The 12635-nt window shown below is 33.1% G+C and overlaps 1 protein-coding gene across 6 annotated transcripts in view; it reads left to right on the forward strand.

Moving 5' to 3' along the window:
• Positions 1–9605, forward strand: part of LOC149574814 (uncharacterized) — a 281315-nt gene extending 271710 nt beyond the window's left edge. For 3 of the 6 annotated variants that reach the window (XM_089814646.1, XM_089814645.1, XM_089814647.1), the window contains exons 25-26: positions 7150–7232; positions 7314–7978. In XM_089814646.1, coding sequence (XP_089670772.1) covers positions 7150–7232; positions 7314–7785 — 555 coding nt within the window. In that variant the 3' untranslated portion in view covers positions 7786–7978. Of the gene's footprint in view, positions 1–7149; positions 7233–7313; positions 7979–9318 lie in introns of those variants that run through there. The other 3 variants (XM_089814650.1, XM_089814651.1, XM_089814649.1) reach the window with 2 other exon arrangements.
• Positions 9606–12635: the final 3030 nt, after the last annotated feature.

Genomic DNA, 12635 nt, shown 5'->3' on the forward strand with positions numbered 1-12635 from the left:
TACGAGGATCACAATAATAGGCTAATCTCTCAAATTCCAATGCTGACAAAAATGGGGACATTACAAATTTCTAAGGATATAAGGATGCCTATATGGATCATGGTTCCATCTCCTTTTAACAACAACTGGTTCAAGGATTTTGAGGCACACTCAAACCTATGTAGCCAGTTGGAGTCGATGCCTAGTACCTACATTACCAATCAACAAGATACACCACACACACACACACACACACACACACATCTACAAATAGTAATAGATAAGGAAGGAGTGTGATATTGTGTAGATATCCCAAAGAAGTGACTATGACTACCTCCCCTCATCTAGAAGACACACCAAGTAGAGTAAAGTCACACAAATATAAGACATCATGGGTTAGCTTGGTTAGCTTAAGAACAAATAATAATCAAAACATTATAAACAAGGTATTGAAAGCATAAATAATGAATTTAGAACAACATATTAAGCATAATACAATTCAATCATATACCCAATCTCCTAAAGACACTATAGAGAACATGATCAAGTGTCTAATGGAAAGTAATATCTGACATCATAAGCAAGAAAGGATTGTGTATGATAAGTATAAACATATTATAGCATAATAACCTAGTTGACTACCGGCTTTAGAGTAGATAGGTACCATTCTTTTGTGTTAAGTATGTGAGATGTTATCTTATAATTTTACCTATGCATGAATTAGTAAAATTGTGAAATCAAAGACTACTAGAAGTAACCTTATCTCCGAAACCAGTCCAAGTGTACTTATACTATCTTCTTTGAGCGACTAAGCTCCTCCCACAATGCAAGATTTTATGCAAACCTTTGTTTTATGTTTGGTATTAATGGCTTATATCTATCAACCACTCCCATTAATGTATTGTAGCGACTTAAATTGTTTATATATCTCAGATATTAGTCAGGAATGCCCATGCCTCCGTGTGAGCTCAGCATAGTAGAAGCCTTGCTGTATTTTCTACTGTATAAGAGAATTTCTCATGGTTACAGTGGAAAATGTTTCATATTTTATTGTGATTGTTCACTGGGTGGGAATTTATCATAGTCATAATCATAGTTCCAAGAATCACGGCGATTCATGCGATTCACGCGATTCGGCGATTCGATTCAAGCCAAACAATTTTTTGTGAATCGGTGAATTGAATCAGCGATAAAGGGTTTATGAAATAAGTTACTCACTAAATTTCAAGGGTTTTTTAAATTTTCCGATTCATGGCCGATTCGATTCCGATTCATGGCCGATTCACGATTTGATTCGGCCTTGCCGATTTTGATCCGATTCCGATTCTTGTTACTTTGGTCATAATCACTACTCTTACACACTTCCTATATCATCTGCCTTTTTGTTTGATTATTAAAGACAAATTGCCACCTTTGGGGTATATTAACTATCTCTAAATCTACAGTCTAAGATTCTCCATGGCTTGTAATTGCCATTCTTAATCGAATGAACTTGCCTATTTTTTTTATCACAAAAATTTTCTGTTTACACAGGTATTAATCTCTTTCAGAAAATTACTATTACCTTCATAGTTCAAACTAATCTCCTTAATAAAATTGCTGGAGGGTTTATGTATGGGACATGACAAAGATGCAGATATGGAACTTCTGAGGTCTAACTAGTAATTAGCAATATGTAGAATAAGGTCAATTTTGCTTGACTTACTGACCATCATAGTGTTAGCATTTTAGTTCACACCTTTTAATGCTATACAAAACCAAACATGTCTGATAGAACCACTCTTCAAGCTAGAAGGGGAAGTTCACTATAAAGTAGAACTTAGCCTATTATGAGCAATATGTACTTTGAAATTGCAAACTTTATAGTTTTTTGGGGGGTGATTCCACGTTATGCTAAATAAACTTTAGATGTAATTTTGTGGGTTTACCTAGTGTAAAAGGCTGAAATTTTTGTCTATGTGAAGAAGGCAAGGGATTTTCCATTCCTTTTTACTGAAACTAAATTCTATAACTACACACTTTATTGCTCAACTAAACACAGATTGAGGAAGGCAAGTACACATGAATTGAATAGGCTAATACATAAAAATGTGATGGCTTTGGTAAGTAAATGGACACCATACAAATTGACAATATCCAACTTCCAGAAGAAATTCATTACAAAAAATTAGGTATAAGTTATTCAATATAACTCATCACATAACATCTTAATAGATACTTAGAAGCAAGATGGGTGAAATAAATTCATCTGAGTGAATGAATATTGAACTTCAGATTACCAATAACAAATACTTGTTGAACAATGATTTGAGCAATATTTACGGGAATTAGTATTCATCTTTTCATAAGTTCAAAAATGCACTTTATGTTTTTAAGAAAGCTGCATGAAAATAAATTAACGACCACTAATATTCTAGTTACAAGTGCTTGCATGACAGAAAGTTTTAGTACAGATTACCTGGTCCACTAATTCAAAATTTACATCACGTGGTTGTTAATTCAACTTGCAATTTAAATATTTAATTATCCCTCTGAAAGTTCTCATCTCTTGCATGATGAGATAGACTCCGAGCAAAAAATAGGAAACATTAAAATAGTGGAAAGCTATAACTAGCAAGATTGAGTTAAGAATAGCTTATCCTGGAACATGTTCATGCTCTCAAAAAGTGATGATGAGCTGCTTCTGGAAGGTGGCTTAGAATGATTCTGATTTAACAATATTTCCTTTATTTTGATGAAATCTGGCAAAATTATTTGATGAAGTCTTGAATTTTTAAAAAAATTCTAAAAATTTGACTATTTGATGAACCTTGGTAACTCTCATCTAAAACCATCGATGAAGCATTTAAAATTCACTTTGATGTTCTAAAACCAATTTGTTAATGCTGATTTTCACATTGTTGATGAAGTTTGGTGAACTTGACAAATCCGTTGAAATTAGGAGATTCCAACAATCTTCTTGATGTTTTAAACCTGAATACTTTCTGCTCCGCCTTCATGGTGTTTTTTTCCATCTTGTCTATTGATTAAGATGTTAATACAAACTTATTCGTTAGATATTCTATAAAATACTTTTTTTAATCTTGTGTTACCTTTTTCTTATTTTTAATCTTCTGTTACGATTGCTTTTGATTTTTTAACAGACTTTGAATATTTATTTGTCTTTTCATTATTGATTATTCATAATTTTACTTTAAGAGTGCTAAAAACAATAATTATCAATGTTTATTGTTGTACAAGATAAATATTTATCTGATTTTTAACTTTTTTAATAAATTGTAGACAATAATTAATATTATTTAATAATTTATAAATATACTAAATTACTAACAAATAACAAATAACAATATAATTTTAATGAAAAGTTAAAACTTTGTTCTCAATTAGAAATAACATTGTAAACAACAATTTTAATTAAAAATTTTTAATTAGCAATTGATAATAAATTATCAACTAATTAATATTTATATATACTTGATAGACAAATTATGAACACTTGATAATTCTACATTTTTATTCCAACATAACCAACAACATAACTAGAATGTGACTATTTGGGATTTTGACAAATAATTCAACCACATAAATAGCAATTGGACAACATAATTTCATACACCACAGTCAACTTTCTGATTGAATACAAGTTACAACAAAGTTAATTGAGACTTGCTGACTGGTTGGTAAATTGATAGACTACTTTACAATTTGAGGCTATGAAAACACCAATGCCTGTATTGACTTGATAATTGAAGAAGAAGAATAAAAATTAACGTCCACAAGTCTGAACATAGTATATGGGACAGCCTGCCGCTTTCAGCAGATCAAGTCTTTTCCTATACAAAATGATAATGAGGGCTCCAAGCTTCTCAATGTTCTCCTTGCTGAATAAGTTATGCCATGAGCAAGTTGTTAGAAAATCCGTGAATTCGAATTCGACGTCGTTCTTAAAAGCAGCACAGTCAACAACAAAATGGTGCTCGTTTCCACATTTCCAGAATTGCAAAAGGTACAACCTTGCTGATAGTATTTTTTCTTCGTGCCTATCCTGTTACTCCAATTCCTCTTATAAAATTTATCCAAAATGAAGGCTTTAATTTCCTTTCTTTTAGTGGGACACCTTTTGAACTGAATGTTCCATCTATTCATCCACTTGATCTTTTGTTGCATCCACGTCTTCTTCCTTTTGCACAAAACATCATTAAAGACAATCTTAGGCCATCTATCGTTTTCCATTTGTTGTATTCTTTTAAGACAACATAGGAGATAGATCATAGCGAGAGCCTCAGTAGGGGCAGCTCCTATTTCACTTAGCATGATATCATACGGGACCGTGCACTTGATTTTGAACTTGCTAGTGATCGAATGCTTTTGAATACCCTCGATTTGCTTCCATTGGAAAATGGGTGTGCTGCTAGCCCACACCTCACAACCATAGAGAACAACTGGTAACATCAAAAGACTAAAAAGGGTTTGAGTGGTTTCCCAATCCCAAACCTGAGCCTCTCTACACCTGTTTTGAAGAACATAAAAGATCTTCCAGCCTCCCAAAATTCGTTTTTTTCTACAACTTTCCTGTCTTAGATTCATGTTAAAGTCCATGCTGAGATATTTGTTATCCATAACTTCTTCAAGAGTGTTTCCATTAAAATAAAACCTATGCCGATTCTGCTTTTTAAACACCATGATTTTAGTTTGGCTGATGTTGGCTTGCATTCCCACCATAGTGCAAAAATGCTCAAGAGTAAGTAAATGACCTTGCAAACCCCAGGCAGATTTGGCAATCAAAATAAGCTCATCCATGTAAAGTAGTCTAATAACAAATTCCCCCAAATGGAGACCCTTCCCATCCTGCATGTTTAACTACTCTTCCAGCTTGTCAATAGAAAGACCAAACAATGTAGGTGACAGGGGACAACCTTGTTTGACCCCGATATTGCTACTAAAGCATTTATAAGTACTAGCTGAAGTTCTGATTTTGACTTTGACCTTATTGTACGACCTATTAACACTAAGGTGTAAAGGAATCCCGAGTTCTTCCATTTTCAGTTTGTCCCTAGGGACTGTACCAAAAGCCTTTTTAAAATCCATGAAGCAAGAAAATAATTCACCCTTACTTCCCAATTTTTTTCAATAATGTGCCTCAGAGTCATGTAATGATCGATTGTTGAATGCTTAAATCTGAAACCAGCTTACCCTTTTGCCCACTTGCTAATCCTATTTTCAATCATACTGCCAAAAAGTTGTGCAAACAAAGGGTTGATCATAATTGTACTGCAATTGGACAGATTGTTGACATCCCCACTTTTAAAGAGAGGAATCACTAAACTTGTTGTCCACTCCTTAGGGAAACCCTGTTGGCTGATCTCATTGAAGATATTTGTAATAAGAAGTGCAAGCACTTTCATGCCCCATTTGAGATACTTAGCATGAAGCTCACCTAAATCTTTAGCTTTACTGCCGCCCAACTTCTTAATGCCTATCTCAACCTCTTGAATAGTGAAAAGATTTCCTATACTGTTAACCAAGGGTGGAGGGTCCACCGCACAATCTTACTCATAAAGCTGCCTTACATAATCAAACCACTACGAATCTGAAATGTTATTTTCAGCTTGCTTTTTTCATTCACAAAGATCCTTCCAAAATAGCTTGGGGTTATTTTTACCAAGAAAGATTAGTTCTAACTTCTTGCCTCCTTGAAATCAGATAATTAGCTTTTTTTCTCTTTAAAATCTGTTTGTAATCTTTTATGCTGTAAGTTTTCTCTGTTTGACTTTCTTAAAATTTTCCTAGACATTTTGCACTCCTCGTCAAACAAGGCATTCACAGGAAAACAGCAAGATTCAGACTTACTTTTCTTTTCTCTTTTACACTTTGAGAGAGCCCCATGAATCAGTTTTATCAACTCATTACTGTTGAAAACATGCATATGAGTTGCCTTTTCCTTATAGAGCTTCTCAAGCATAGTCCAAAAAGTATTGCCATTATTCTGAGTTAAAAGAATTATGCCCTGTGAAAGTGGTTGTTGAGAGTGCTTTGTTTCTTGCACATAATGCTCTTTAGCTGTCCACATAAAATTAATATAAATAGGTTTGTGATCTGACTTCAAATCCCATATGTGGTCCCCAATTGTGAGTACCTCAATTCTCTCATACAAATGTCTATCTGGACTGTTCTAGCATTAGCACCTTTAATTGATGTATTAGCACCTTTCCTGACTGTTCTGCTGAATTGACCTAAGTTTTGGATACCAATATCTATTTCCACTCCTCCTTGCAAACATTTTCCTTCCATTAAATTGATAGCTAATCATCCTATTAGTGATTTTTTCATTGTGCTCTCCAAAATGTTGCTAAAATATTATCTGAATTCTAGCTAAACACTTCAAAGCTACTGGATTTTTTTTTGAAAGAAACACATTTCGTGTAAAAGGAACTCTGCTTTCCTTTACTGCTATGTTGTGGCAAGTCAGTCATGTAGAAGAGATTGTTTAAGCTTTTAGCAATAATTCTGAATATCAATTTCTGTAGCAAATGGAGCTATCAAGCCACTTTTATAGAAGGGTATTAAAGTTTGTATCACCTCTCTGTATTCTGATTTGGATTCCAAAGCCATTAAGAGCATGGTGAACTCACTTGTTTTTAATTCCAACATCTGCTTTCCTGTTTCTTGACTTAAAATCCAGTTAACTCTTACATGGCTTGATGTTTGTTAATAGGTTTTTGTGATCCCTGTCTTATCTAATCATTTTTTCTGTTCACTCCTCTTTGAGCATTATAAACAGTTCATTTTGCAATTCCTAAATGTTAGAGATATTTGTATGGTCCTTCTAGCTTATAAGATGATCTGTTTACAATTATCATGCTCAACCTTAATACTTTGTTTCTTAATTTGGACTGGTTCTCTTCCATTTTGTGTTTCTTTATGTATATAAATAACTTCATATTACATTTTTTTCTAATTGGTTGTTGGTCATAGCATGTTTTCCATATGGGCACATATCAATCAATTAGGCACCTTGGTCTGCTGTTTTAAAGAAACAAGCAGCCTCAAACTTGAGGTTTTAGCACAAGTCTAAAGATGAACAGGACCTTGCTTCTTTTTTTTCCAACATTTTGTATTATGTTCCAATTTATGCAAAATCTGTTGCTCAGACATACATCTTGATGACAGAGAGAAATTCAGAGAGAGTTAGAGCAGAGAGAATCAGGACTTAGATCATCTCGCAGGGAGTTCTCTACTTCCACTCCCGGCAGGTTAGTATGGTGTTAACGGAAGGAATTACATAAAAATGTATCTGTTACTCTGTTGACTACATTTATTCATGAACTTTGCAGCCGCCCAAGGGAGAGATATCGAGAGAGAGAAGGTGGCAGGCCTTCTCAGGAGGGTAGCTTAAGGCCTGGTAGTTCTGGAAGTGGTGTGCGTGAAAATGGTACAACACCTCCTGTAACACCAACTGCAATTGTTTCAAATGCATCTGCAACCACTATTGGTGCAATATCATCTACACCTACGATTGTCACTAACAGTTCCAGAGTTTACCCAGTACAGATATCAGCATTCTCAAATGCCCGGGACCGTGGTGATGAACGGGGATATGATGATAACTTTGATGGCATAACAGAGAGTGGTGATGCTTGTAGCATTGGTGATCCAGAGACTGGAACAAACATGGATATGCTGGCTTCAGGAAGCTTTGGTGTTCCCAACAGACAAGGGTCTCGTGGTACCAAACCTAGACCAATAGTAGAGCGTAGGGAAAGAGATGGAAGGCGAGAGGGAAAATGGGAAAGAAAACAATGTTAAGACAAACTATTTACAGCGTAATCAAGCATTGCCCATGCATGATTAGAAATCCATTTTAATGGAACAACAATTTTTATCTGTTGCTCTCTTATGCTCATCAGATTTCATCTTCCTTCGTTCTGTAGTATGTACAAGATGGCATAAATTTACAGCATAAAAATATGATTAAATTGATATCAGTAATTTCTTTCTAGCCGTGACTCGTAACTACCATTTTTGAGCATAATAAAATCTAACAAAACATTTGCTTGTCCTCTAGCTTCAGGTCTGCATAAATCTAAAGATGAGAGTAAGAAAGAAAAATGAGCTCACCGGAATGCAATAATTGTAGGGAAGCAACAAAACTGCATCCAGTTCTTTGCTCTTAAATTAATTTTCTCGAGTCAATTTGACTACTTGTAGTACTAGCATTGCCACTTATTTTATATGCTAAAAGCCACTCGTGATATTTAGGTGCAAAATCCAAAGAAATAAATCCAAACATAATAGAGGTGTTAAAAGACTGTTTGTGTGTTCAAAAATTTGAAGTGTATGGAAAGAAGTCCAATATACAGGAAAACCTTTTGAAGCCACAAACAACACAGAACTGACTTAAGCCAAAAAGCTAGTTATGATATTTATTCCTGGTATATTGATCCCCGCAAGAAGGAAGAAGATAATATAAAATTTCAGATTCCTAAATGCTAATTCAGTATAGGAATCAATGCAAAATTGTACAACACATGCCACATTCCCTAAAAGATAACTTTAACTGGAGGGGGACTACTTTTAATTGAAAATCAAAAGGAAATCGATTTTCCTACTTAGAGCGGTGTGTCATTTATAACATGCTTAAAGTTGTATGTTGGAATTTTATTATATGTTCAAAACTTTAAAGTTATACTTTCTCAACAGCAAATAGAGCCACACTTACACCTTAAGAATTCGTAGACTTTCACCTCTCTTGCTTAATAGAGATATGCATAGATCTGTTCATTTCAAATTAAAAAATGATATAGTTTGCCCGTTCTTTGGATGAGTTTTTGTCGTCCTCTTCAGTTTGAAAGATCTGGCAAATGAACTACGTGTATTACAAAAATTGAGAGGCCAACTCTTTCTTTGTAGGAACAAGCTAAATTTGACAAGGTAATAAAATTTATTAAAAATCTCACGATAACAATAATTGAAAGAACTCTGTATACAGTTTCAATTCAATAATGGTAGAGTACATTTTCTTTCTTATGAGAATATGCTGATTCTTGTAATGGATGTAAATAAGTCACTCGATGTGACATCATATGTTTTATTCCAGTTTGCCAAATGTTTGCTTTCTTAATATTTGTCACTTGTCCTTGTTAAAGTCTTGTTTGAATTTTTGATGTGCAAGAGAATGTAGTTGCATTTTATCTTTTAAGCAATTCCATTATTCATCTTCGTATTTCTCGACTTTGCAATTAAAAAATTCCAACAGTAGCTATGCGGCTTCATTTAAACAAGTAATGTTTTATGAGTCCATCTCCCATCTGATTTACTTTACTAATTACTATGTTTCAGACTTTGGGAAAAGGCCAACTTGCAATTACTAAACACAGTGCATATGGTGCTAGAAGCAGATGAGTATCAGCATTCTACATCCATGATAAGTCCCCATATCCACTTTCTATTCAGATTGCGCTTGGTCCTTGTTCTATTTTGGGCATTTTTTGTAAAATCAATTCAATAAACACTAATTTTTCTTCTAATTGAAATCAATTCACATTCTTTGAGAAATAAAAATAGGAGGCATCTTTGTATATACCTGAGATTATTGTTCAGTAATATAGCAAAATTGAAGAAGATAATGCTAGTTTCTTTTGCTTTCAATTTCCCTTTTTTGTTGTATTTTATTTGGAAGTTCTTTGTTTGGATAAACGTATCTCTAGACTATGTGAAATTAATGGTGGCTTGCATGGAAATCAAAGCCTCAGAAAAAATCATTGTCCTTTCTTGAAGGGAAAGATATAGGTCACCCCTTCCTCCTTTTTCTTCTCTTTTACCAGTCTGATTTCTACGGTACAGAATGACTTCATATCAAGAACTCCCTCCTCTTAAGGATAACAAATTGACTTCAAGCAAAATGGTAAATTGTAAAATGGAAAATCACACTACTGATAGAAGCATGTCAACTTGTTCACTTAATCAAATTCACAGTTTTGCAAACAAATACTCATGAACTTTGTTCTATAATGTTAAGAACGTTTTTATCAGGTATACTGATAGATATTTATAACCCACTTGAATGGTTTAGTTGGTTGTCCTTTGTGATTAACAATCCTGCAACAAGAGTAAAACAACACCTGATAGGATTTCTTTCACGAGTTTGTATTTAACCTTGATTTGGTATGTAAATCGATCTCAGTATTTGGATTTAAAATGATTGGTAAAATATATTCGTAATGCAGGCCTTGTAAATGTAAAGCCTTGATGGATTTGTAGTTTAAATTTCTAGTACTAGATCACATTAACATGATGGCATATGACTTCAATTAATGTGTGCAGCTTTGGATTTAAACTCAAAAGTAGACCTTATTTCTATGCTCTCTCACTTTTGTATGTTATAGTTTGATTGCTATTGTAGAATCACGTGCATTTCTTAATGATATGAGAGCAATGCTTCAGAATCAGTATATGCTTTGATATTGGGATAATGTTGAATGAATGAATGAATTTAAATGTTGTCTACAAGACCAAGCAGTTCAAGGGACAAAAAGCTGCAGCATAAGCATATTTTTGTATTTCTTTCTATGTCAGCTCTATTATGAATATATCAATATTTCCGATTCAAGATTATACTTGGCTTTTTTTAAGAGCTCATATTTTTTTGTATTTGAGACATAATGTTTGATCTGACTGTTTTCAGTTAAGATTATATTTTATCTTTTGCTAAATGCCTATCTTCTAGTCACGCTGATTGAGAAACATTATGAAGTTAGTGGATTGGTATACATGAGAGCGAAGTGCCCGATTTGTTCACCATATCGGTAATTGTGTACAAGTCACATGAAATTCATAAGAATTTCTGGAATGATTTCTAATCTTATTGAAGAATAATTATATTTGATGGGATTTCTTTTTGTTTTGGTGGGGGTGTGGGGACACGGATGGGGAGGGGCATTGTTGATATTACAATTTTAGTTGTAGGAGCCATTTTGATCATATTTTCGAATTTTAGAGTGGGTATTGTTCAAATAATTTTTTTATGATCAAGTGCAACCTTTTCTCGGCTCATGAAAAAATGAGTTTTACATAAACAATCAAGCTTAAATCTGCTACTAGTTACCTCATTGTAAGCATGGGGACACTTGGAAGAAAGTATCAATTTTATTATTCAAAACCATCTATGATAATTTCTAATATTACCAACCTAATGCCAACCTACCTTGAGTTTGATCTTTACCCTAAAATTTACCCTACATTTAATTCTAATAGGTAAAATTAAGTGGTTAAGGCTGAGCTCTATCACAACTATTGCTTGGGCTTGAATTACTGTAAGAATATTTGAGCACAAGTTCATATCATTAATTATACATTTAACCATACTTATTACCAACTATGAATTTGTATAAGTGGTTAGCTATTTTTTATAATAATAATAATATATATTTAAAATTATTCAATGGTACCTTAGAAATGTGGTACAACATATCCCTATTTGAAAGCTCTTATTTTTTATTCATTTGTTAGGATTACAAAAGATTGAGTAGAACTAGCTCATTTTACATCATGTTTTGCAATCTTATCATCATCCCTGTGATGCCTTTTATTGGAAAATAGGATTGAATAATGATAAAATATTAGAGTATAAAAATAAACAAATAGTAACCAACTATTATATAATATAATTAATGAAAGCATCAAATATGATAAATAGTGTGCAAAGACAATTAATGAAAGAACAATTATGAATGATTAATATTAAAAATGATAATATCCATGTGTTCAACATTGAGGGTCACTAAATGATATCAAGATCTTAAATAAGTGATAACGTCTAAACAAGGTTAGACACTAAGCAATTAGAATGCCCATGATAATAATTATAATGATAGTTTGGAATTATATGTCTTGTAATCAGGATAATAGTGCATAACCTAGCATAGCAAAAAGAGTAAATACTTAATAATAAATATCGGTCATACAAAACCAATATGATGTACAATCATGTAAGCAAACTATAAGTGACACTCAATTAGGTATAATGAGAGGGGTTATCAATGCTAGCAGAAATGAACAAATATGATAGTTGGAATATTCTTTTGATGACTATATTTAACATAATAATTATCATCATTAGGCTAACCCTTAGTATAAGGGTGCTTTAAAGCATAATATAAGATTAAGGGTAGAAAGAAGTTTAGTGATAACCAAAAAGTTAATTAAAAGTAGTTGGTCAAAGATAGACTAACACATACACTAATTAGCATTGATAAGGAAAAGCTGCAAATACTATTTAGTTATTATCAACCATCTTTTGATCATGCGGTTGTAGTGATGCAAGGAGTTGATACTATCATAAGCAATTGTCAATAAGATAAATGATATTTTTGAGGTGTCAAATCAAATATAATGAAAGAAAATGACTTGTCAACTCTAAAAGTTGCCATGTATTGGATTTGAAGATATAAAAGCTGAGTTTAAACTCAATTAATGGGCTAGAAATTATAATAAGTGTTTGGCAAATTTGACCCATGGAACAAAACATTGAAGTTACAAAGACACTGAATACTTTATAGATAAGTTTGGAGTAAATAATGACTCACAAATCAATACTAAACTCCAGATTTCTATGGGCTGATATTTACAATGTTTACGTATTAGAAATAAATATACAC

The sequence above is a fragment of the Cupressus sempervirens genome, chromosome 2 (genome assembly GCF_028749045.1).
Source record: "Cupressus sempervirens isolate cs-2001-9-10 chromosome 2, ASM2874904v1, whole genome shotgun sequence".
Taxonomy (NCBI): domain Eukaryota; kingdom Viridiplantae; phylum Streptophyta; class Pinopsida; order Cupressales; family Cupressaceae; genus Cupressus; species Cupressus sempervirens.